This window comes from Anabrus simplex, chromosome 5 (assembly GCF_040414725.1).
Source record: "Anabrus simplex isolate iqAnaSimp1 chromosome 5, ASM4041472v1, whole genome shotgun sequence".
NCBI classification, from domain to species: Eukaryota; Metazoa; Arthropoda; class Insecta; order Orthoptera; family Tettigoniidae; genus Anabrus; species Anabrus simplex.
In genome coordinates, this window is record NC_090269.1 from 264330462 (window position 1) to 264357295 (window position 26834).

Here is a 26834-nt window from a genome sequence, read left to right on the forward strand (position 1 = left end):
TTCACTGCTTCTCTTCAACCTCTATGCCTTGCTTGACTGAGCTTGGTGTGAAAGTAAAAGGAGTCATCACGAACAATATTAGATCTGCAGATGACACCCTAATTACTGTATACGTGACACCATTGAAAGTCTTCAAGAACTTCTCAGTAAAATTTATCTTAGTGTATTAAAATATGGTCTAAACACGAAAACCAAGTTCATGGTATTTAGCAGAAGCCACCATGATCCGGTATTTGTAAACCTGAGGAGAATGGAGTATGGGGATGGGGAGGGACAAGGAAGGATGGGTAGAGAAAAGCGTATGAGACTAAATATAAATGGACAGAGGAGGTTAAAGTGAAACTAGATAATTATTTAGAAAAGGATTTTCAAATTATTAAGGTAGGGTGTGAAGTAGCCTTGAGATGTAATAATGTGGATAGGGCTGTAGAGCTACTAGGAAACTCCATCAAGAGGGTAGCAGAGGGAAAAAGAAAGAAGAGGCAGAGGGAGTGCAACGAATTGAGGAAAGTAGTCATGAGGGCGCTAAGAGAGTTCAGGAAGCATGGGGGAAAAGAGAGGGAATTTTTTTGTGCGCCGAGGAGGGAGTATAAAGGAAAAGTAATAGAAAATAAAAAGTTATGGAAGAAGGAACAAACAGAGGCGATTAATAGGGATTGCAAAAGCAAGTAAGGGGAGAAGGTATGGGAGAGAATCAACAAAATCAACAAAATTAACAGGGAAAAGAAGAGTTATGTAACACACCGAGTGGACTATGAAACATGGGTGGAATATTTTCGTAAACCGTTAGGAGGGAGGGATGGGTGGAAGGAAGAGAAAGGGGCTAAGAAGGTCGGGTGTGATATAGTAGTAGGGAGTTATGAGCTGGATAAATATCAGGGGAAGAGGTGTTGAAAGTGCTGGGAAAAGCGAAAAATAGGACAGCAGGGGATGGGAATGGAATAACAAATGTGTTTTGGAAAGAAGCTGTAAAAATAGCCTGATGAGAGAGAGTATAGTGAAGTTATTTGACAAGGTGTTCGAAGGTGCCAAATTTCTGAAGGAGTGGCAAGAAGGTATCATATGTACTATTTATAAAAAAATAAAGGAGTAAGGAATAATCCTAGTATTTACAGGGCCATAAATTTATTAGACGCATTGAGTAAGGTGTATACGGGCATATTAGCGAACAGGTTGAGAAACTGGGGGAAGAGTTTTCCATACTATGGACTTACCAGAGTGGTTTTAGGAAGGGACGGAGGACGATGAATAATGTAATGATAGTTAAGACAATAATAGATCAATATGGAAGGAAGGAAGGATGGAAGGAAGGAAGGAAGGAAGGAAGGAAGAAATGTGTATATAGCAGGCCGTTGATACAGTGAGTAGGAGGGCGCTGTTTGAGAAATTGAGGAGGGTGGAAATTTCAAAAAAGATGAGACGCGCGATTGAGGCCATATATGAGGAAGTGTACTGTAGCATTAGAATAAAGGAAGGGGTTGTAAATGGTTCAATTTAATCAAATATCGTTTAAAACAGGGTTGTTAATTATCTCCGATTCTATTTTTGATACTTATAAATGACATATTGGGCAGGCATGGGGAGGAGAAGTGGTCTTGTCCTGTATTGGGAGAACAAGAAATTCCAGTCTTGATATTTTCAGATGATGTCTTAATGATGACGCTGACAGGAGGGGGTTTACAAAACAGAATAAATGAGGTATCAGAGTATGCAAGTAAATGGTCGTTGAGAAGAAATAGTAAAAAGACAAAGCTGATCATTCAATCAATACAGATCTGCAATTAGGGCAGTCACCCAGGTAGCAGATTCCTTATCTGTTGTTTTCCTAGCCTTTTCTTAAACTTCAAAGAAATTGGAAATTTATTGAACATTTTCCTTGGTAAATTATTCCAATCACTAACTCCCCTTCCTATAAATGAATATTTGCTCCAATTTGTTCTCTTGAATTCCAACTTCATCTTTATATTGTGATATTTCCTACTTTTAAAGACGCCACTCAAACTTATTCGTCTACTGATGTCCTCCCATGCCATCTTTCCGCTGGCAGCTCGGAACATACCACTTAGACGAACAGCTCGTCTCCTTTCTCCCAAGTCTTCCCAGCCCAAACTTTGCAAACTTTTTGTAACGCTACTCTTTTGTCGGAAATCACACACAACAAATCGAGCTGCTTTCCTTTGGATTTTTTTTCCAGTTCTTGTATCAAGTAATCCTGGTGAGGGTCCCATACACTGGAACCATACTCTAGTTGGGGTCTTACCAAAGACTTATATTCCCTCTTCTTTACATACTTACTACAACCCCTAAACACCCTCATAACCATGTGTAGAGATCTGAACCCTTTATTTACAATCCCATTTGTGTGATTACCACAATAAATATTTGCATATCCCGGCACTAAAGGCTATACGACATTTCATTTACCACAATAAATATATTTCCTTATATTAACACCTAGATACTTACAATTATCCCCAAAAGGAACTTTCACCCCATCAACGCAGTAATTAAACTGAGAAGACTTTTCCTATTTGTGAAATTCACAACCTGACTTAACATACCATTGCCTGCTGTCCATCTCACAACATTATCGAAGTCATTTTGCAGTTGCTCACAATCTTGTAACTTATTTATAGGGAGCGGATTTTTATGTGCTAAAAATGTGAAAAATATTTATTTTTTATGTGATGAAAAACTTTAAAATATGTGATAAAAAACTGAAATTATTTTCCTTTAAATATCACATAACTACTCGCGCTCAAGAAGTAAATAAGTATAATGTTTTGTATTAGAATATGGTGCTACCAAACGTGCTCCTTAAGGCAAAATGGTGTTTGTGTATGGAAACGTGCTGTATGGTATATTAATTTTTGATATGCCAGAGTAGATATTATGAATGGTTATTTGTTTAAAGGTAATGTTTTGTTTAAATATGGCAAAAGCAACCTATCATCTTTGAAAAAATAGTGCCAGTTCGTACTCACCCATCACACGCTGGAATATTAGTTGCTAGAAGTAGTCTCAGAATTGCAGTGAACAACAAAGTTCATCTCCAAATTGTCCATCACAAATGCATGACGATTATCTCTAAAGAACGCCTTATACTGCGAAAACGATCGCTCCACATCACAGGAAGTCAGACGAGCATAGTTAAAGAGAGGAATGTCACCAACAATAACGCCATCAATTTCGCCAACATGAGCACCCTCTAATACACTAGAAATTTGGCACATTGTTTGAAATCCTCTGTTTTTCCTGAACAAATTTTGATATTTGACCAGTCCCTGTACCAGCGAAGACGGGAGTGAATCTAATTTATTTTCAACAGCGCTCAGTTCCTTCACTGTTTCGGACAACAGGTTAGTGGATTTTTCAAGTATGTCTATAGTTTTACACAAGAAGCTTAGATTGGCAGATATAAACGCCAAATCATTTTTCAAAGAGCTGTCTTTTAGTATCTCTTGAAGAATCTCAATTGACGACGCGTCGTTTTTATCTAGCACGTTCACAACGGATGCAAAACTTTCGAAATTGTCTGCGTAGTATACCACAGCACTAAGCCAGGTACCCCACCGCGTAACAATAGGCAGAGGAGGAAGCGCAAGATCCGGGTTTTTCTCTTTAAAGAGATCGATTCTTGAGGGTGCTTTTACGAAGACTTTTTTGCCATTAGACACTAATTTATCCACTTGAGGATACTAAGCCCGCACAGTTTCACATAACCTGTGTAGAGCATGAACAACTTAAGTTACGTGTATCATTTTCGGAAAGCTCACAGAAAGGCCTCCGACTGCCTTTTTCATGTAAGCTGCACTGTCAGTAAGGAAAAGCAATACATGGTCGTATTTTATACCTTTTGGCCAGAGTAAGTGCATGGCTTCATTGAACAACCTAGCTACAGTGACATGGTTTGCAGCAAGCATTTCTTTACACGCTAGCAAATAAGAACGTTCGCAAGCAGTTTTGTCATTCTTCAACACACCAACTACAACATTTCCTACTTTTCTGCCACTTGAATCAGTGGTTTCGTCAATGCTCACCCACAGTTTTTCGCTATCACATACTGCCCGAATTCTCTGTAAAGTTTCTTCGTAACATTTTGGGAGATAGTTTTTCCTTAATGTGGATTCGTCTGGAGGCTCAAAATTAATGTACTTTGTTAGGAAATTTCTCAGTCCCGGATTATTTATTTTACCAAGAGGAATGTCGGCGCAAACAAATGCTCTGCACACATCTAAATAATACTGGGAATATTTAGATGGGCCTGCATTTGAAGTAGCTGGTACAGCTATTAGTAATTGTCGCGAACGCAAACGCCAAGCAGCCGCAGTATGCTTATTTCCAGACAAATGCTGGATTACTTGAGAACGTGTTTTACCACACGGTTGGCAAAATAATACTTTTCCATCGGTAGTGAAAATGCTTTTAAATTCCACTACATATTGTTAAAGACGCAACCTTGTACTCGACTTCGCTTTTGGCATTATTTTGCAGGTTACGACACACGCATTTACGGTGAATCACTGTTTCAATTAAAAGAATAGCAGCGGACACCGAAGGAAATATTTCTTATAAATCAATACAAAATCACACGACCACGGGAATGACATATGGACCCGAACAGCTAACCTTACTCTTAGGATTGATGAAATTCCACTACCTAATGGTGGGGAAATATTCGTCCGAGTTTCCCATGTCGTAACGGAATTACGTCACCTTATCTCTCCGTGATTGCCTTTCGCTGATATTCTTTAAACAAAACCCGAGAGGGTTGACTCATAAAGAGTTGGAATGACATCATGCAAGGAAACATCTTGTGCAGCAAAGCAAATCGCTGTCTAAATGTAACGACGTAGCCAGTGACCAGCAAGTTTTAGAACTTATGGAGGGAAGTCCATAAATAGCCGAAACATTCAGATACATTATGTTAAATACACTGTTAAAAACAATACCGGAATTGTAAAATGAAAATATGAGCATTGTTTTATAACACAGAAGCATTTTAAATTTTATTGATCAACAAATATTGGCGATTTATGTGCTTATTATAGATTTTCTTAAAATATGTATTTACATTTAAAAAATGTGAAAATATGTGTTTTTATGTGAAATAAGATTCAGTTTTTACACTTGGGGATGCACAATAGAAATAATGAACTTCGTAACTTGCGTTAAAACTTACGCAAAAAAAATATGTAATTACATAAAAATCCGCTCCCTACTTATTTATTACTCTATACAGAATAACATCATCCGCAAGAAGCCTTACCTCTGATTCCACTTGTTTACTCATATCATTTATATATATATAAAGTAAACATAAAGGTCCAATAATACTATCCTGAGGAATTCCCCTCTTAATTATTACAGGGTCAGATAAAGCTCCGCCTACTCTAATTCTCTGAGATCTACTTTCTAAAAGTATAGTAACCCATTCAGTCACTCTTTTGTCTAGTTCAATTACACTGATTTTTGCCAGTAGTCTCCCATTATCCACCCTATCAAATGAGCATATCAGGTCAATCGCGATACAGTCCATTTGACCTCCTGAATCCAAGATATCTGCTATATCTTGCTGGAATCCTATAAGTTGAGCTTCAGTGGAATAACCTTTCCTGAAACCGAACTGCCTGCTATCATGCAGGAAAAGTAGAGAAAGGTTGACAAAGAAGAAATGGGTGATAAAGGGAGAGGAAATAGAGGAGACTGATAAACTAGATAATTTGGGCGTTTGTATTAGTAGGAATGGTAAATGGTCTGATCAAGTTAAATAAGCAAAGTGGAGGGGGTTAGAAGCACTTTCAGGTATAAGAACATTGGAAAATAAATACCCGGGTATCGATTATAATATTTAGGGAATGGTGTTTAAAGTAGTGGTAATAAGTGGGGTGTTATATAAAGTAGAATATGCTAGTTGCTTTACGTCGCATTGACACAGATAGGTCTTATGGCGACGATGGGACAGGGAAGGGCTTGGAGTGGGAAGGAAGCTGCCGCGGCCTTAGTTAAGGTACAGCCCCAGCATTTTCCTGGTGTGAAAATGGGAAACCACGGAAAGCCATTTTCAGGGCTGCCGACAGTGGGGTTCGAACCTACTATCTACCGAATACTAGATACTGGCCGCACTTAAGCGACTGCAGCTATCGGGCTCGGTAGTAGAAGTATGGGGAGTTGAAAAAGGGACGTAGTACACTAAATCAGATAGTCAGCAGATTTAGTAAAATTGTGATGGACCTTCCCAATTGCACGGCTAATGCAGCGGCTGGAGTTATGTGTAATGAGTATATAGAGGCTGACGTTATGAAGTGAGTGTTGAGTTATTGGAGAAGATTAAAAATGGGTGGGGGTGGCCTACTCCTGCAGAGGGCTTACTAGCACCGAAATAAGAGTAAGTTGGGGATTACTGGATAGATAAGGTTAAAATTATTGATTTACCGGGCGAGTTGGCCGTACGGTTAGGAGCGCGCAGCTGTGAGCTCGCATCCGGGAGATAGTGGGTTCGAACCCCACTGTCGGCGGCCCTGAAGACGGTTTTCCGTGGTTTCCCATTTTCACACCAGGCAAATGCTGGGGCTTTATCTTAATTAAGGCCACGGCCGCTTCCCTCCCATTCCTAGACCTTTCCTGTCCCATTGTCACCATAAGACCTATCTGTGTCGGTGTGACGTTAAGCAACTAGCAAAAGAAATTATTGATAGGTTGGATTTAGGAAAGTATTGGGAGAAGGAATGGGAAAAGAGGAATGAGGTGTATTGGAGGAATACTATAAAAAGGATGAAAGATATTCAAACACGGGAGTTGCAAGCTGACTGCAGGAAGAGAGCGACCCTAACCAAGTAGTTAATATTCTTCTTCTTCTTCTTTTCCTACCGCTTTTCCCACACCTGTGGGGTCGCGGGTGCGATCTGTGTCGCACATGTGGATTTGGCCCTATTTTACGGCCGGATGCCCTTCCTGACGCCAACCCTATATGGAGGGATGTTATCACTATTGCGTGCTTCTGTGGTGGTTGGCAGTGTAGTGTGTTGTGTGAATATGAAGAGGAGAGTGTTGGGATGGACACAAACACCCAGTCCCCGAGCCAGAAGAATTAATCAGAAGCGATTAAAATCCCCGACCCGGCCGGGAATCGAACCCGGGACCCTCTGAACCGGAGGTCAGGACGCTGACCATTCAGCCAACGAGTCGGACTAACCAAGTAGTTAATATAAGAGTAGGAAATTTGAATAGGTTAGAGAGAAGAGGACTGATTTGGTGGATGCCGGATATATATGAATAAGGGATGGACAAGTATGAAAGACAATTCGACATGTAGGCCTATATTGTGCGGAGAAACAAGAAGATTTTCACTTGTTAATAGTGTACAAGAAAACCAGAATGGAGAGGTTGATATACATGAGTGAGAAACAATTAAAAGTCATGAACCAGCCAAGTAACGAACAGAAGGTCATAGAATGGGTAGTCAAAGAATGAAAAAAAAACAGGGAATATAACTTTTAGATGTAGTTAGAACACGACGTATAAAGAATTTAAAGGAAATGGAATTTAATAGTAATAGGGAAGATGTAGAAATAAGGTAGTTAGTGCGATATATATATATAAAACTTTTGTCGTATTTTGTTTTTCTTGTTGTTGTAAGTAAACATGGTGAGGCAAGCAGATCTGCAGCAGATTAACAAGGTCTCCTCGCACCGCGGGTTAGCCGAGTTGGAGAGGAAGATGGTGTGTCAGAGTGGGTGTCCTAGGTCAGTGCTCAGCTGCCTGACTCAACGAAATAGGCGATGGGTCAGGTGGAGAACAGTTTGTTATCCGTGGAAGGGAGTGAAAGAAGAGTGGGGGGCCTGAGTAAGCACAAGGTGGTCACGTACGGAAAAATGACTGCAAGGATGGAATAAGAGCAAACGCCTGAGTTTGCAGGTCATCCGCGGCGGAGGTTAGGAGGGAACACCCACGCTGACACACACCTAGAGTGAGTAGAAACTTTAGTTAACCTTTTACTGATATTTTATTGCATTGTTATTTTTATCTGTATTTCCTCCAAATAGATCCATTAGGTTGTTTAACTGTACAGATCTGGAGAAAATAAAGGCGTATATATGTGTATGTATGGTGTATAGCAGAAGCAAACATGAAGGTACCTCCATTTCATTAAATAATCAAAACATACGCGTCAGTCAGTTCACATATTTGGGAGCATCATAACAGGCAATCTAGACCCTGAAAAAGAGATTGAGATTTCAATACCATCTCTCCAGAATATGAAGTCACTCTTTTATGATGATGATCTAGATCTCAAATTCTGGCAAGTGTTGTTGAAATGTTACATCTTGTTAACACTGCAATAGAGAGCTGGACTGTCAGAGCTCCCTCCATGAAGAGATTAGAGGACTTTGAAAGGTGGTTACACAGGGGAATGCTCAGAATACCCTGGATATATTTTGTAGCAAATAATGAAATGCTAAGGAGAGTTAGAACAGAGTGAGAGTTGGCAGACATTATCGAAGGCAGGAAAACTGCTTATTTAGGGGTAGAAAGTACCTAGGTATTTACTACTTGATCTGATATTACAAGGCAAGGTAGAAGTCAAGCGAGGAGGTGGTAGACCACCGATGTCGTGGCTCTAAACCCATCAAAGACAGATTTGGCATCAACAGCACCGAAGAATCCTTCAGGTTAATTAAAGGAAGGGTTACTTTCTCCAGGGTGATCGCCAACGTCTTGGAGACCGGGTATGGCAATAGAAGAAGAAGTAGTAGTATTAGTGGTGGTGGTGGTGGTGGTGGTAGTACTAGTAAGAATGTAAAGGAGAAGACGTATAAGTCTCTGATAAGACCTCAATTAGAGTACGGTTCCAGTGTATGGGACACACACCTGGGTTATTTGAAACGAGAACTGGTAAAGAACCAAAGGAAAGCAGCATGATTTGTTACGGGTGATTCCATATAAATGAGTAGGCCTAATGTTATGTAAATGTTACAACATTCGGACGGGGAGGACTTGGGAGTAAGGAGACGAACTTTTGGCTAAGCGGTATGTTCCGGGTTGTCAGTGGAGAGATAGCGTGGAATGCATTAGTAGACGAATAAGCTTGATTGGAGCTTTTGAGGGTTGTAAAGATCATAATATGAAGATAAAGTTGGAATTCAAGAGAAAATGGGGTAAATATTCATTTACAGCATTGGCATAATTAAAGAAAATATGTACTAATAAACAACTGATAGAGAATCTGCACCCTCTGAAAAACACTGATGATGATGATGTTTGTTATTTCAAGGGGCCTAAAATCAAGATCATCGGCCCCTAATTGTTCGAAATGAGACGAAATGGAATGACAAATTAAAAGTCCAAAATCACCCACTGACCAGAATTCAGAACGTGAGGACGAAGAATGAATGGATGGATATGAATTTAAAACAATCAATGGATCCGACCCGCAATGTCTCGCATTCACAGAAACTGACGTGAAACAATAGTATTACTGACCAAGAGACTGCGTCTATAGCATAATGCTGAATCGATGATGCTTGCAGTCGAAACGGTTCCAAAATCCAGGTCATCGGCCCCTCATAATGGTACTTATCGCTAGGAAAATAGAACCGTGCTATTTGTCACGTTGCGGTACTGATCAAAGGAGGCGTAGACTCGCGGCATTCCACTCAGTATGGTACTACTCACAGGTAAGGGAATTCGCACCTGGAATATAGACCTATGGTGTTTCACACACTTCGGCGCTATTTACAGGCAACGCAAACCTACGACGTTCTTCACAAAGGTGGACTAACCACAGGGACCCGCACTATCCTGAGGTGTTCCTCATATAATGGGTACTAAGCATAGGTGAGACAGAACCATGGCGTCGCTCTCCCATGGTGTTGCTCGTATAGGGGTACGAATCAAAGGAACTGTAGAAACCGGCACCGTACTCTATTGCTACTAATCACAAACCTATTTGGCACGTAACATAGTGGTACTACGCGCAAGTAAAATCGACCCATGGTTTTGCCCGCGTGGTGGTATTAATCACAAGTAGTCTCATGGTTCTAATTTGATGATCCCTTGGTCGCCCTTTTAGTCGCCTCTTACGACAGGCAGGAGATACCGTGGGTGTATTCTTCATCTGCGATCCCCACCCACAGGGTGTCTGAAAAACACTAAATGCAGATCAATGACGATTGATTGATTGATTGATTGATTGATTGATTGATTGATTGATTGTAGCTAGTCATCACGGCTGCACTGTTCACGCGTAGCACAGACAGTAAGAAGTTTACAAGTTTTGAGTGCACGCGTCTGACAAGTTTACAACCCACCGTCCACCTTTGGGTGTTGGAGTACACGCCTCCGCCCCCTCCCCCACACGATTCGCTCAACCAATTATACTATATTCAGACTGCATTCCTGTTGGTACAAAGGTAAAGTACCACTGACTACAGTCTAGCCTAAACAAGCACCGGGTGTAGACGTGCTGGGTCAAGTGTGCCGGTAGAGCGGGAGTGGAGTGTGAGCGGGGAGTGCAAGAAGGAAGCGGAGAATGACGAGGAAGGTGATTGGTATAGAAGAATATCGGGTAGTTATCGGAAGATGGCAGGGGAGAAGGAAGAAGGATACAGCCAAAAGAGAGGGAGGTATAGTGGAATGGAAATGAAGGGTGAGATGGTGATGGTGGCAGCGGTGATTATGGTACTGCTAGTTATAAGGGGCGTGGAAGTAAACCCTGGCCCGATTCCCAGTGGCAACATGAGATGGGAAGACGTGGAAGTTATAAGGAGGGTGGTAAAGGAGGTTGTGAAGGAAGTTTGCCCGTTTGAACAGCTTAAAAATATGATACCGAAACAAGTGAAGGAGTTCGAAAATATGAGGCAATGGATACATGGATCCAAAAAGAAACAACGGAAGAAACAATGACCAAAGTGGGAAAGAACGAGGGAGAAATTGTGTTACTCAGAGAAAAAATAAGAAATATGGAAGAGGAGGTGTTGAAGCTGAAGACAGAAGTTGAATCCAGTGGTCAGCAACGCAGGAAGAAATGCTTATTTATATATGGTGAGCTGGAAGAAAAGGGAGAGGACAAAGTGGGGACAATTTACAAAGTGTTGGACGTCATCCAGAACAAAATGAAAATTAATTTTATCTAAGTTAATATAGATGATACGGAAACTATAGGTAAAGCGCATGGTAACAGGCCTATAAAGTTGAAGTTCTTATCCACATTGGTGGCTGAATTTTTGATAAGAAACGCGGGTAATCTACAGAGTGAAAAAAATTGGATTAAGAGAGACATGGGAAGAGAAGGGAATAAAAAATACTGAAGAAACATTTAGGGAGGGCCAGACTTCAAGGATTAAGAGCGCATATTAGGAGAAAGCAATTAGTGGTAACCAATGGTAAATGGGTAAGTTTCTGGACAGTGACGAAATTACGGGTATTAGAAGAGAGCCTGAAGCAGGAAGAAGTGTTGGAGGCGAGAGTGGAAGAAAAGGCAGGCAATAGAAAGCAGTGTCTGAGAAGACGGGCATGGTGAAAAGGAAATAACAGTGGGAAACAGTGAGTTGAGTGCAATAGAAAACAGTGCTGGAGAAGACGGGCATGGTGAAAATGAAAAAAAAAACCTGTAGGAGACAGTGAGTTGAGTGAGCTTAGTGAAAGGTTGATGGAAGCAGCTAGGTAAGTAAGAAGAGAATGGGAATGTTGCAAGAGGTGGTGGGGGTGGAAAAACCTCAAGAAATGACAAGTGGTCCAAGGCATAGTGAAAATGAAGGTCCGAGGGAGAGAGCAAACGGAAGAGAGACTATGATCAAAGGAAAGAGCCTAAGTTTAAAGGAGCTGTGGGGAAAAGCTAATAGTGATGAGGGCATAGTAATGAGAAGTAAAATAACTAAGTAAAATTGGAGGTCGTAAAGAGTGATTATAGTTAATGTTAAGAAGTTAAATTTCGTAGGTGGTGGAGTGTCTTTGTTGCCAGCCCCGTGGTGTAGGGGTAGCGTGCTCGGAGGCCCCGGGTTCGATTCCCGGCCAAGTCAGCGATTTTCCTCTCGACCTGAGGGCTGGTTTGAGGTCCACTCAGCCTAAGTGATTAGAATTGAGGAGCTATATGACGGAGAGATGGCGGCCCTGGTCTCGAAAGCCAAGAATATCGGCAGAGAGGATTCGCCAGTGCTGACCACACACCCGTCGTAATCTGCAGGCCTTCGGGCTGAGCAGTGATCGCTGGGCAGGCCAAGTCCTTTTGAAGGGCGTTAAGTGCCGTGGGGTTTGGTTTGGTTGGAGTGTGTTCAGTGTATTTGTAAGAATGGTGTATTTAAGCGTGATTAAATTATAGCAATTGGTGAAATAATGAAGGAGATTGGAGGGGGTGGGAGCTGGAAGGTGAGTGCAGCAGGGTTAGTAAACATCTGAATGCTATGAGGTGATAATGGAATTGTATGGTTAATAAAAGAGAGATTAAATTTAAATGAGAATTGAGCGATGGTTATGATTATGAGGTGGATTTTGTGGATATAACTGTAAGAGTGATTAAGTTATAGAGATTGGTGATATAATGAAGGGTGGTTGAAAGGTGGTTAAGATTAAGTGGAAGAGAATGATGAAATAATAAAAAGAGTGATTGTAAGTTATGGAAGTTGATCAGGTATGTTCAGAGTGAGGAAAAGGGAGGTAGTGAAGTATGGCTGGTAAATATTGGAATGGAAAGACTTGGTGGTATAATTTAGGTGGAGTTTGGATTTAAGTTTAAAATATATTGGAGTGGTGGTGGCTAAGAGTGAGTAAGTTAATGGTGGAATTTTACTGTTGTTTGTAAGTGATTACAGTTGCTTACAGAGAGTGAATATAAATAATGAAAGGTGGTTAAGAGTGATGAAGTGGAAGAGAAATGTGAAATAATAAAATGAGTGATTGTAAATAATGAAAGGTGACCGGTTTGTTAAGAGTGATAATAATAATAATAATGATGCTATTTGCTTTACGTCCAACTAACTACCTTTACGGTCTTCGGAGACGCCGAGGTGCCGGAATTTAATCCCGCAGGAGTTCTTTTACGTGCCAGTAAATCTACCGACACGAGGCTGTCGTATTTGAGCACCTTCAAATACCACCGGACTGAGCCAGGATCGAACCTGCCAAGTTGGGGTTAGAAGGCCAGAGCCTTAACCGTCTGAGCCACTCAGCCCGGCGTTAAGAGTGTTAAAAAGGGAGGTAGTGAAGTAGGGCTGGTAAGAGTATGGTTAAGTAGATTTGAATTATAAGTGATTGATCTGGAGGTATGTAAAGAATGGAGGTAATGGCTTGGTAATTTTGAATGGTAAGAGGTGGAAGTTAAATAATGGGGAGCGGTGACAGGGAAGTAGTACAAGTATTAAGTTGCAACGTGGGGAGAATGCGGCACACAAACGATGCAGGTGATACAATGTTATGACTGGATCAGCAAGCTTTAGTAGGTTGAGAGAAAGCCTGATAGGAGGTGTGGAATGTGCAAAGGTTTGAGAGTCCATTCAGAAGAGGTGTGTTGCCGATCATATTATTTTAATACATTTATTATGATTGCCGTTTATTTTATTTTACTCTATTTTATATTATTTTGATCCTGTTGCCGTGCCGATTATTTTTTGTTAATTATTTTGCTTTTTGGTTGGTTGTTGATTGAGCTTATGCTAATTTATTTTGTTTTGTTAGTTTGTTTGTTTATTTGATCAGTATGAGTTGAAGAGCTTGTTTAGGTCTGGATATTGTATTTCTCTCCATTAACAGATCAAATTAGGTCATGTACTGTATGATCTGGACGAAATAAAGATTAAGATTACCAATGACTGCTTACCCGTTTTGAAGCCCCTAGACCACTGCTATGGCAGATTATTATTATTATTATTATTATTATTATTATTATTATTATTATTATTATTATTATTATTATTATTATTACTACTACTATTGAGCCATGAGTTTCGAATCTCCCCCACATTTTTTATCTGTTTGGTCAGCTCCATCTTCTGTAAACAGTATGAGCTACCTCTCCTTGCTAATCTGCCGTTATTACACCTGGTAACTGATGTCTCGCATACTACGCTATCTAGACATTGAACTATAAACTGGCGTTTTCCTCCTTTCCCCATAGATGGCTCTGGACTAAAGGGTCGATTTTTCCCTCTATTGAGTAATAGTTTGCCATAGGTTGGCCACCGTGTAGTAAATATCTTTTGCCTCCATTCCTTCATAGCAACAAGCCCTTCCCTAGGTCTATATAAACTGAGTCTTGGAATCGTCGTTACGGGCTAGAAGGACTTGCTGTGATTGTAATGCGGGCTTGCTCGCCTGAGGCTTGCATAGAGGGCCACTGACTCATGAAGGTAGGACTCTAAAGTCAACTCGGGAGTTTTAAAAGGGGATGATGCGAGGACTTCATTTTTCTTAGCGTGTGATTTCATAGGCGGTGATTCATTTTATGGAATGTAACGTGGTGCGAGTGTGTACCCTCGAAACCTCTTCTGCAATTTGATTTATAGTCTAGTTTTCAAAATTGGTTGTCACCTGTCAGTAGTTAATTATCCTAGTCACTCCGTAGTGTGGATTAGCCACTGATTCACAGGCGTTCTGCCGCTTAGGTTTTAACCGGCCTTATTTCTAACATAATAGCCTAGTTGTACCGGCATCGTAGCCTTTCTAGTTTCTATTTTATATTCTTATGACCGTTTAGCATGGGTTTGCGCCCCTGTAATATAGATATGTGAGCCGAGAAAGATAAAAAGGACCAGTGTCGTTTATTAGTGCCAGTGCATTCTGGAACCCTTCCGGTTCTTTTCTTACTCTCGAAGTTTGGCCGTGCGGAAGCAGAAGCCCTGTGCTTCCTATGGTTTCCTTTTCTTTTGTTAATTACCTTCCTTGTGAGTTTAAGTACCTTCTAAGGTTTTTCTATTATGTAAACTTTAATGGCCTTCGCGTTTGATTTGTATGTTTTATATTGTCCAGAACTATCTGGTTGTATCTATTACCTAAATGTTAGAGACGCGTCTCCCTGTATTAGTTAGAAGCCTAAAATGCTTCGTCCTGTTAATTGTTATTAATTATAAGCCTTTGTTCTATCTTGTTAATTGGGCTTAGTCCCTGCTGAATTTTGAACACTAAACGTATTCATCGTCGTTACCGGTGGCCGGCTCCATGGCTAAATGGTTAGCGTGCTAGCCTATGACCACAGGGGTCCCGGGTTCGATTCCCGGCAGGGTCGGGAATTTTAACCATCAATGGTTAATTTCGCTGACACGGAGGCTGGGTGTATGTGTCGTCTTCATCATCATTCCATCCCCATCACGACGCGCAGGTCACCCACGGGTGTCAAATCAGAGGACCTGCACCTGGCGAGCCGAACATGTCCTCGGATACTCCCGGCACTAAGAGCCATACGCCATTTCATTACCGGTGCAAAACCTCCTATGTGATAATATTTTTGGAGATATACTGACCCGCAGCACATACATTATGAAGAGCGAGAATGCATTCACAATATTCACTCAATATTGCGCCTTAGATGACAGAACCTTACCGGCCAAAGTTCTAAGCATTAATATTTCACATAGGAGGTTTTGTCCAGGCAGCGACGTTATCTTATTATATTTGATTACCTTATTTTCGTATTTTTATTTTTAAAAGCAAAAACCAAAAGAAAAAAAGGAAACTTGAAATAAAATTAAGGTGAAACTTGTAATACTTGTGCTTTCTGTGTCCACATCCAGGCCCTCGCCCTTTTATTCCCCTGCTACCCGGTAATAGCCAGAATAATAATAATAATAATAATAACAATAATAATAATAATAATAATAATAATAATAATAATAATAATAATAATAATAATAATAATGTTTTATTTATCCTGACAAAGTTAGGGATGTACTCCCTTTCTTCCACTTAACCAGACTTAACCTAGAACACGTAACAATAACTACTGATGACAATAATATGATACTATTAACAGTAATAGTATTGACAAAGTTAATCACACTTTAAAAAATCATATTATCTATATAATACAAATCGTACGTAGAGTACATTAAAATACATGAATAATGAGTACTATAACTACTACTTAAGAGAAAGTTTAGAAAATATATGCATTTCTACAGTACGCCGAAATATCGCCTTCAATTGAGAGGGGAAGAGAAGGATTAGTAAGAAGAAGAATGTGATGAAGAAAAATAAGAAGATCTGTGAAAGGGGAAAGGCGGTAGGAGGTCATAATTTCAGGTCATAATTTAATGACTCATGTCCGCCTCTATGGTGTAGTGGTTAGCGTGATTAGATGCCACCCCCGGAGGTTCGGGTTCGATTCCCGGCTCTGCCGCGAAATTTGAAAAGTGGTACGAGGGCTGGAACAGGGTCCACTCAGCCTCGGGAGGTCAACTGAGTAGAGGTGGGTTCGATTCCCACCTCAGCCATCCTGGAAGTGGTTTTCCGTGGTTTCCCACTTCTCCTCCAGGCGAATGCCGGGATGGTACCTAACTTAAGGCCACGGCCGTTTCCTTCCCTCTTCCTTGCCTATCCCTTCCAATCTTCCCATCCCTCCACAAGGCCCCTGTTCAGCATAGCAGGTGAGGCCGCCTAGGCGAGGTACTGGTCATTCTCCCCAGTTGTATCCCCCGACCAAGAGTCTGAAGCTCCGGGACACTGCCCTTGAGGCGGTAGAGGTGGGATCCCTTGCTGAGTCCGAGGGAAAAGCCGAACCTGGAGGGTAAACAGATGATGATGATGAATTTAATGATTCATGCATGTTTACTTAGTATTTGGACACAGGCATGTTTAAAAGCTGAGCTGCTGGACATGCTTCTGACGTCGACTGGTAAGAGATTCCATTGTCGGGCTGCGGTAACGGTGAATGATTTCGTGTAGAATGCTGTTCTGTGTACAGGAAGGGATAAACACATGGTGCTGCAGGGTCGGGTATTTTTGTTATGGTCTGGGTGAGGAGCTTCATGCGATCACGGAGATAGGCTGGTTGAGAAGTTTTAAGAATATTATGCAAAAAACAAAGAGTATGAAGTGTGCGTCGTTATTGCAAGCGAAGCCACCCGAGCCGCGTGTAAGACGGTGTGACATGGTCAGCGTAACGATGCCCACAGATAAATCATACACAAGCATTCTGAGCACACTGTAATTTCCTTCCCCAGTCTAATCCTAGGTTGTTATAAACTATATCGCAATAATCAAAATGAGGTAATGCAAGTGATTCAACAAGAATTTTCTTTAGTTTAAAAGGGAAAGTGAATTAGAATTTACTGAGAGTGTAGGTTCCCGTATATTTTCCTACACACAGATATAGTTTTGGGCAGACCAGGACAGATGTTCGTCAAATATTATGCCAAGATTTCTTACATTTTGGCTATACTGTATGGGAGTACCACTTATGGACAACTGTGGTAACGCTGTTTGACTGAGTTTGCAAAGTAATTTAGGGTAACTAATACTTATTGCCTGGGATTTTGATGGGTTTAATTTTAATCCGTGATTTCTGGCCCGTATATCTATGGTCACCAAGTCTTCATTCAGGTGACGTGTTTCTGAGTGTAGGTTTTCGGGTTTGCTGTGTATACATATCTGTAGGTCATCAGCGTATAAGTGGTATTTACAGTGTTTTAATCCGGAAGCTATGTCATTTGTATACAAAGAGAAAAATAGGGGGCCCAGTACAGATCCTTGTTGTATTCCTACGTCAACCGTACGCCAATTTGAATATTCATTGTTATTATTAAGTACACACTGCCGGCAACCGGTGAGATAGGATCCGATCCACTGGACTGCACTCGCGGAGAAATTTTATTTAATTTGGATATAAGTATGTCTCTGTCAACAGTGTCGAAAGCTTTATCCATAGCTTGCCGTATGTCATCAATCACATGTGTCAATGCACTGCAAGTGCTGTGTCTCGGTCTAAAGCCGGACTGGTGGATATCGAGAGGGGATTGTGTTGAGTAAGATAGTTGGTAATTTGCTTGTGAAATTTGAATTCTAAAGCTGTTGGCAATATGCATAAGATGCTAATCGGCCGATAGTTGCCGACATCCTTCGCCAGTCTTATTTTCGGAAGCGGGCGAACTATGGCCATTTTCCATATTACCGGATAAGTACCCTGTTGCAGTGAGTAATTAAAGATATTCACCAATGGATAAATGATGTGGTGGAGAATTTTCATGAGCATTTCATGAGCATTTCATGGCCTATATTATCTACGCCCCTAGCCCTGGTCTTCATGCGTTTTATTGAGTCAATCACTTCTTGCGGTGTGACGTGACTGAAGTAAAATTGATCTCTTTGCGGAAATGGCGTATTATCATATGTATTAATAGTTTTCTCCTTTACGACCAGATTAATTCCCGTTGGCGAGATGAAATTGTCGTTTAATTCATCTACGTTAACATTTAGTTCTTCGTTATATTTCTGGTTATTGATATCAAAATATTTCTTAGATTTCCACATCGTCGCAGGGCGTACGTTAGGTCTAATCAAGTTATGGGCGTAACGTGATCTAGCGCTTCGAATTTTAGAGGTCGTTTTATTACGCGGTGTTTTATAAGTCTGGTGGTTCACTTCCATTGGGTAGTGCTTGTATCGTCTATGAGCAGCGTCTCGTTTAGCCATTAAATGGCGAATTTCGTCATCTATCCACGGTTTAGGAGCTCTGGAACTTTTCCCGTACGCACTGGGGCGTGTCGATCGTAAGAGTTGCGTTACTAGGTTATTCAATGTTGAGGCCATCTCCTCTACATTATTGGCGCGATGTATCTCCATCCACGGCACGGAAAGAGCATCTTATTCTAATTTATCTGCGTCAATTCGTCTTATTATTATTATTATTATTATTATTATTATTATTATTATTATTATTATTATTATTTTATGTTACTAGTAACCCCGTGTAAGACCCTGTAAAATCTGCAGCACCGGCCCACTTTACGAGGCCAACCCAACATGCCAAATCGGTGGCCAATAAAGCCAGGTATGGAGGGAGCTCTGATTATCAGAACTATATTCCCCCTTACAGTCATCCTATTTGACGACTCTCCCGAAGGCCCCCGCCAGCTCCGGTACTCAACACCGATGACGATACAAGGATCATCGCGGCTAACACATCAGCTTAGGCTCCCACAACTACTGACGTGCTGCTTAGCTGACAGAAAATGTCAAGTGCAGTTTGGCAAGGCACTGTCGGACCTGCTCCTTATAGAGATGGGTGTACCACAGGGCAGTATTATCTCATCTAGAATGTTCAATCTTCTTTTGTCAGACATGCCAAAACCAATTCATGCGCAATTGTATTTATACGCGGATGACACGGCGATATCCTCTGTCTTGTGGCAGGTACTTAATTTGAAGGACAACCTACAGGACGCACTCTCCACTCTCGAACACTCGTCACGGAAGTGGAGAGTTAAGTTAAATGTTTCGAAAAGCAGCGCCACGCTTTTTACGAAACGTCACCCCCCGCACCAGCCCAGAGATTCTGATGCTTTTCGACGAAGTCATCAGGTGGACACAGTAAACAAATTATCTAGGTGTCATCCTAGAACGCGGAAAGGAACTGGCCACCCTACCGCACGTAAACTCCGGCTCAGGCACACCTCTGCAGAGGTTCGGACCTGCCTTCGGGCAGAACAACCCTTACCTTACCATCCTAGAACAAAGGATTAACTTTTAGTAATCATATACCTTGCATTACAGCGCAGGTAAATGTGCACCTATTTAAATTGATGCCGATTGGTTTTTACAAGTTGCATAACGTCGCACCGACATAGATAGGTCTTATGGCGACGATGGGATAGGAAAGGGCTAGGAGTGGGAAGAAAGCGACCGTAGCTTTAATTAAGGCACAACCCCAGCATTTTTCCGGTGTAAAATGGGAAACCACGGAAAACCATCTTCAGGGTTGCCAACAGAAGGGTTCGAACCCAATATCTTCCAAATGCAAGCTCACAGATGCGCATCACTAGCCACACAGTGGGCTTACTATAGAAGACAGGTTCCTGCTCTACCTATACTAGAAAATGCCAGCCCTATTTAGGGTACTACACCCAAGTCGCACTTGTTCAAGGTACAACGCGTCCAGAACCGTGCGCTGCGCTGATTAACAGGAGTCGAGTGGTACGAAAAAAACGATCATACATGGAGCAGAGTGATCGGTAGGGTTTATACTACAGAGCTCGATAGCTGCAGTCGCTAAAGTGTGGCCAGTATCCAGTATTCGGATGATAGTGGGTTCGAGCCCCACTGTCGACGACCCTGAAGATGGTTTTCCGTGGTTTCCCATTTTCACACCAGGCAAAAGCTGGGGCTGTACCTTAAATAAGCCACGGCCGCTTCCTTCCCACTTCTAGCCCTTTCCTGTCCCATCGTCGCCATAAGACTTATCTGTGTCGGTGCGACGTAAAGCATCTTGCAAAAAAAAAAAAAGTTTACACACTGTGACTACCGCTATTGACCTGCGTATGCTTATTCCACTTATTCAGTTAAACAAATGACCTACCTGAAGTGCTTTTTGTTCTAAATACAGTCAACAATATTTTATATAGGGTACACCCCTCACAAGTACACAGGCATTGGAAGTTCGATGTACTGTAACTTGTATCAATATTAGCCATCTTACTCTAGATATCTAAATTGACGTTTTATCACCCTGTATGTTGCAGTAATGTTTTCTGAAAATTACCTTTCGAACATTTTCTTTGTAAGTCATAAAGCTGGTACTTTTCTTGTACTTAGTTTGTAAATAATCAGAATTTCCTTTGAACCAGCTCAGTGTACTGAAGTTTCTTCTCCTTCTAACTGCCAGCAAGTTAAACGTAACTTAACAACTTTGATTTCTTATGTGCATCCATTTCCTCCCGAGGACTGCTCAGGAAGGACGACGACATGATAAATGACTTGTCTCCTTCAATGTTCGGAAAAACAGAAAATCGATTGCAGTGTGGAGATAACTTTCATCGTCCAGCAGTGATAATCAGCATTTGTAGCGGGAAAGGAATGTTCTTTACGAGAACATTGTGTAGAACAATCATATTGAACACACTGACGATAAACAAGAACATTTGGGCTAAATTCCCGGAAAGTACGATTTCAGCTTTCCATTTGCATACCAAAATATTCCGGAGGACACTGAATTACTCTATAAATAATAATAATAATAATAATAATAATAATAATAATAATAATAATAATAATAATAATACCGGGCGATGTGGCCGTGCGGTTAGAGGCAGTTTTGAGCTTGCATCCGGGAGATAGTGGGTTCGAATCCCACTGTCGGCAGTCCTGAAGATGGTTTTCCGTGGTTTCCCATTTTCACACCAGGTAAATGGTACCGACGTTTCCTTCCAACTCCTAGGCCTTTACTATCCCATCGTCGCCATAAGACCTATCTGTGTCTGTGCGACGTAAAGCCACTAGCAAAATAATAATAATAATAATAATTTTTAATGTTATTGTTTTTCTTCCCACTTACTACTTTTTTGACGGTTTTCGGGGACTCCGAGTTGCCGAAATTTTATCCCTCACGAGTTCTTTTACGTGCCAGTAAATCTACCGACACGAGGCTGACGTATTTGAGCACTTCAGATACCACCGGGCTGAGCTAGGACCGAACCTCCCAAGTTGGGGTGAGAAGGTCAGCGCCTCAACCGTCTTACCCACTCAGCCCGGCAACAACAACAACAACAACAACAACAACAATAATAATAATAATAATAATAATAATAATAATAATAATAAATAATCCCTGTTACTCAAACATCCCATTGAGCGTCTTGGCCTGCCAGACCGACGGCTGGGCAGCGAGATGACGCCCATATGCTAACCGCAGTGCTTGGTTGAAGAAATGCAGGGGCTGAACCACAATAAAGGCACCGGATGCTATCTTTTTAGTCCTGACCTTCACCTCTCCGATCAATTTGGAAAGCTGTAAGACGTAACTTAAAACATTGTTCAAAAATAATTAATAATAATTAAAAATAATTAATCACTTGGAAGACTCCTTTACTTTCAACTAAAGATTAAATATTCCCATACAGTCGGAAAGTGAGCTAAATTCTCGTGGAAGAAATACGGAATACTTTTATGAATAAATATTAAACAAACGTGCAAAAGTATTTCTTTTGCCTTTTCTTGTGTACGAAGGCCGACTTCAGGAATCCTTCCCCACCCCCTCCTCCCTCGCCCTATTGTAATAAACTTTCCAGCCCCTCCATATGTTTGTCTCAGGTCTATTTAACTTGATCTATTCATTTTTCTTTGCTAGTTGTTTTACGTCGCAACGACACGGATAGGTCTTATGTCGACGATGGGACAGGGAAGGGCTAGGAGTGGAAAGGAAGCGGCCGTGGCCTTAATTAAGGTACAGCCCCAGCATTTGCCTGGTATGAAAATGGGAAACCACGGAAAACCATTTTCAGGGCTGCCGACAGTGGGATTCGAACCTACTATCTCCCGAATACTGTATACTGGCCGCACTTATAATCTATTCACAGTACCCAAGTGGTTCACTTTATTATGTAATTTTCCGTCTTTGTATAAGAAATTTTCTTAATGTCACATATTTCCTCAGATAAATAGAATGCAAGCAATGCGGTGTTTAGGCTAAAGTAGATTGTTATTCTAGAAATCTAAAAATCCATGGAATTCTGGTCAGTGGAGGATTTTGGACTTTTAATTTGTCATTCCATTTCGTACCATTAAGGGCCGATGACCTTGATGTTAGGCCCCTTTAAAAAACAAGCATCATTATCAAAACTCCATGACACTATCTTCTAATATAAAACTGAGTTACAACACTTCTGTCGGAAGTCCTGAAAACGGTTTTTCCGTGGTTTTCTATTTTCACGCAGTACCTTAGTAAAATGCCACGTTAGCTTTCTTCACAGTCCTAGCCCTATCCTGTCATCTCTGTAAGGCCTGTCTGTGTCAGATTGATACAAAAAATAAACTGATAAATTTTCGCTACGCTGTTTTGAGTTCTCTCTTGCAGACAAATGTATCCAAAGTTTGAACTGACGATCAATAATACAAGGGTGCACCTATTGAAATTTTCACTTCGGACATGCATCAGCTTCAAGGGCTGTATTCCTTGCACTGCAATCATGTTATTTTCACACTCACAGCCACTTCATCAGTTTCGATATCTCTACGAATTTGTTTAATGCTCCTTCAGTCGTGAAGTTTCTTCAATCCAATATTTTACCTTTTCTCTTTTGAGACGCAGACAATTAATTTTTCTCCCTCTATTTCTTGTTACGATAAACTGCGACCAAATACGTGAACAAAATCACAAATTAACAAAAAACGGACGTGATAGCTTACCAAATCAAAATTCCGCGCCAGTGTCTACTAGTGGAGAAAGGAATAGGAAGTATATGGATCGGAAATTCATGATCGATGGATATCGACAGTTAATAGTTTCTACATTTTAGTGATTCGAAAATATCAATATTTTAATTTTTAAAGAAAGAAACTTTTTGCGGTAAATTCAACGTTTTTGTGAAAGGGTTTTTTTTTTTTTTTTTTTTTTTTTTTTTTTTTGCAGGAAGTTAATAACAAGGCCGTCTCGAACTCGGCCCTCTCCACAGCTGCGGATGCTGAAGGGCCCTTAAACTGGCTCTGCTGATACCTAATATTTTGACAGCGAGAAGATATGTTTCCGGTGCTGTGTAGACATACGTCGCAACAGATACCTGGATTCAAAATTTTTCATTTTATTTTATATTGCAAGAGGGTACTGGAGGAATACCAGGTGTATGCATAAGTCGTTTCCAGTTTCACCAAGAGATGGCGCCAGCGAACAGCACGCAGCATATGAATTTGACACATACGTCAGTTTGTTCGTCTGACATTAACCTACTAACACACACAAGTTGTGTCCTCCAAACACTAGCCTCTGTGTTGTATCGTTCAGTGATCATGTCAACGTTTGTGCCTGAAAAAGAACATTTGCGGCACGCATTGCTTTTCTTATTTAATCAAAAGAAAAAGGCTGTGAAATGTCATCGTTTGCTGGTAGAAACATATGGTGAACACGCTCCATGGATTAGAACATGTGAGACACGGTTTCGACAATTTAAACACGGTGATTTCATTGTGAAAGACGCGCGTTCTGGTAGACCACGAAAGTGAGAAGACAACGCTATCGTCAGGAAATGACTAACTTTTCTGGCATGGTATTCATAATTTAACTGAAAGATGGGTCAAGTGTGTAGAAACCGATGGCCAATATTTTGAATAAACAAAAACTGAATTTCCCTTGAAAATTAAGTGTTTTCTTCACCACAAAACTCTCTTTAAACTTACCGGTATGCATACACCTGGTATCTCTTGCAGAGACAGTTATTTAAAGCTTGAACTGACGATGAACAATAGAAGGATGCACCTCTTGTAATTAACACTCTGGACATGCATCCTTCATGGACATTGTTGATAGAACTCTAACATGGTGAGAGAATTAGTGTCAAAACCCTGCCACAATACTTTCAGAGGAAATTATGGATGCTCCCTTCTAATAACTACCGACAATATGGTAATTTTACGAATATGTTGCAAAATTTGAACTGGCAAAACTAGGGAGTAAGCAGACGAGGTGCTCGAGTAAGCTGTATGTTCAGAACTGTTTGTGGAGAGATGGCGTGGAATGGCATTGCTACAAGAATGGCTTGGATGGAGTTTCTAAAGGCAGAAGGAAGATGAGAAAGAAGTTGAAGATCAAGCTGCAATTCAAGAGGACAAATTGGGACAAACAATTCATTCATAGGAGAAAGAATATTCGGGATTGCAATAATTTATCAAGGAAGATGTTGGAAAGACATCCAACTTCTTTGAAATCATTTAAGAAAAGGCTATGAAATCTTCCACCTGGCCGACAGACCTAAATGCAGATTAGTGGTGATTCATTGGATGAAGTACCACAAGACCCACTCGGTTTTTCAATGATGTATAACGCCGGTTATCACTTCCGAGTTAAACAGCGATATTAAAGGTCACCGGGCGAGTTGGCCGAGCGCGTAGAGAAGCGCGGCTGTGAGTTTCCATCCGGGAGATAGTAGGTTCGAATCCCACTATCGGCAGCCCTGAAGATGGTTTTCCGTGGTTTCCCATTTTCACACCAGGCAAATGCTGGGCCTGTACCTTAATTAAGGCCACGGCCGCTTCCTTCCAACTCCTACGCCTTTCCTATCCCATAGTCGCCATAAGACCTATCTGTGTCGGTGCGACGTAAAGCCCCTAGCAAAAAAAAAATATTAAAGGTCAAGTGGTAGGATAAATTCAAACAGTTCTATTTTGCACGCTTCAATAAAAATAAAGTACGATGTATTTACTTACGTCCACATACGATGCATTGATGTAATCCGAGTCGGGGACACCTTCCAATTGCTCCAGAACGACTCGATTGTAGTCATCTGTTGAAAAGAAAGGAGCAGTTAGCAAGTTCGTCCACGTTTATACAAAGAATTGTTACTGTAGAACAATACAGACATTTACTGATGTTGGATTTTCGATATTTTCTATTCTTTGGCACTTGAAAATATTAAAAATGTTAAAATAACAAATAATAACTAAATGATCAAACAACCCGGTGGCTCATACAGCTCAATAGCAGACTTGGTCTGCCAAGACGACTGCTGCCCAGTCAGGTGGCCTGTAGATAATGGAGTGTCATGTGGAGCGACGATATTTTCATTTACATTACTTCTTTCTTGATTTGAGTCCACTGTTTCTCATATCAGACAGCTTTTGAGTTTGTCTCACGAGGCCTTCAATCCATAACCTCTGGATGAACTAGGAATCAAAACCGGGGGGTTCGTGGCAAGAGGCATACAAGCAACGAGGCAAATATTTTAAACTAACAGACTGTAAACTAATATCGCCGTAGATAAACTGAAGATATTAATAGCTGCAGTCGTAGAGAAGAGCTTCAATAGCCGTTTTCGGTTTATTTAGTTGCATTTTTCAAAAGTCGAAACACACATTTAAATCACCTCGAAGCTCTGCAACAGTGCCCGTTAAGTTCGTAAATGCTTGCAGGTTTGGCTGTATCATCAATATCGGAGTAAAGTCAAAAATTTGTTTTATGCTCCTTCAGTTGTCAAGTTTCTTCAATAACTCAAATTCACAATTTCGCCGATTGTGTCTAGAGCTGTCTAATGGAAGTGACAGAACACAGAACAAGCCTCAGAAGGGCAGAGCTCCAGGCAATGCACAATAATAATAATAATAATAATAATAATAATAATAATAATAATAATAATAATAATAATAATAATTGCTTATTTTTGCTATTTGCTTTACCTCGCACCGACACAGATATGTCTTGTGGCGACGATGGGATAGGAAAGGCCTAGGAAGTGGAAGGAAGCGGCCGTGGCCTTAATTAAGGTACAGCCCCGGCATTTGCCGGGTGTGAAAATGGGAAACCACGGAAAACCATCTTCAGGGCTGCCGACAGTGGGGCTCGAATCCACTATCTCCCGATTACTGGATACTGGCCGCACTTAAGCGACTGCAGCTATCGAGTTCGGTAATAATAATAATAATAATAATAATAATAATAATAATAATAATAATAATAATAATAATCGTTTTGCCTCAGCTACTGTGGTGCAGAATTTTGAAAACCAGCAATCAGGGACTGAGTTTAAGTAGTTGTGTAACGGTAATCCAAGGATAGGAGAAAATCAGTAACATGATTATTATTTTCTTCTAGAGAAATTGCAGAATCATTACTTCGATATGCTTGCCTGGTCGTTGTATCAAGGCATCCTAACTTCTATGCCAACATTTTAAACTAATGTCTTGACATTTTTAAAAACAGAACTTTAACG

The 26834-nt window shown here is 40.8% G+C and overlaps 1 protein-coding gene across 1 annotated transcript in view; it reads right to left on the minus strand.

Moving 5' to 3' along the window:
• Ptp36E (protein tyrosine phosphatase 36E) overlaps nucleotides 1–26834 on the minus strand; it is an 862119-nt gene that overhangs the window by 165207 nt on the left and 670078 nt on the right. The window contains exon 4 of the mRNA XM_067147378.2: nucleotides 25336–25412. Within this exon, the coding sequence (XP_067003479.1) occupies nucleotides 25336–25412 (77 nt within the window). The remainder of the gene's footprint in view (nucleotides 1–25335; nucleotides 25413–26834) is intronic.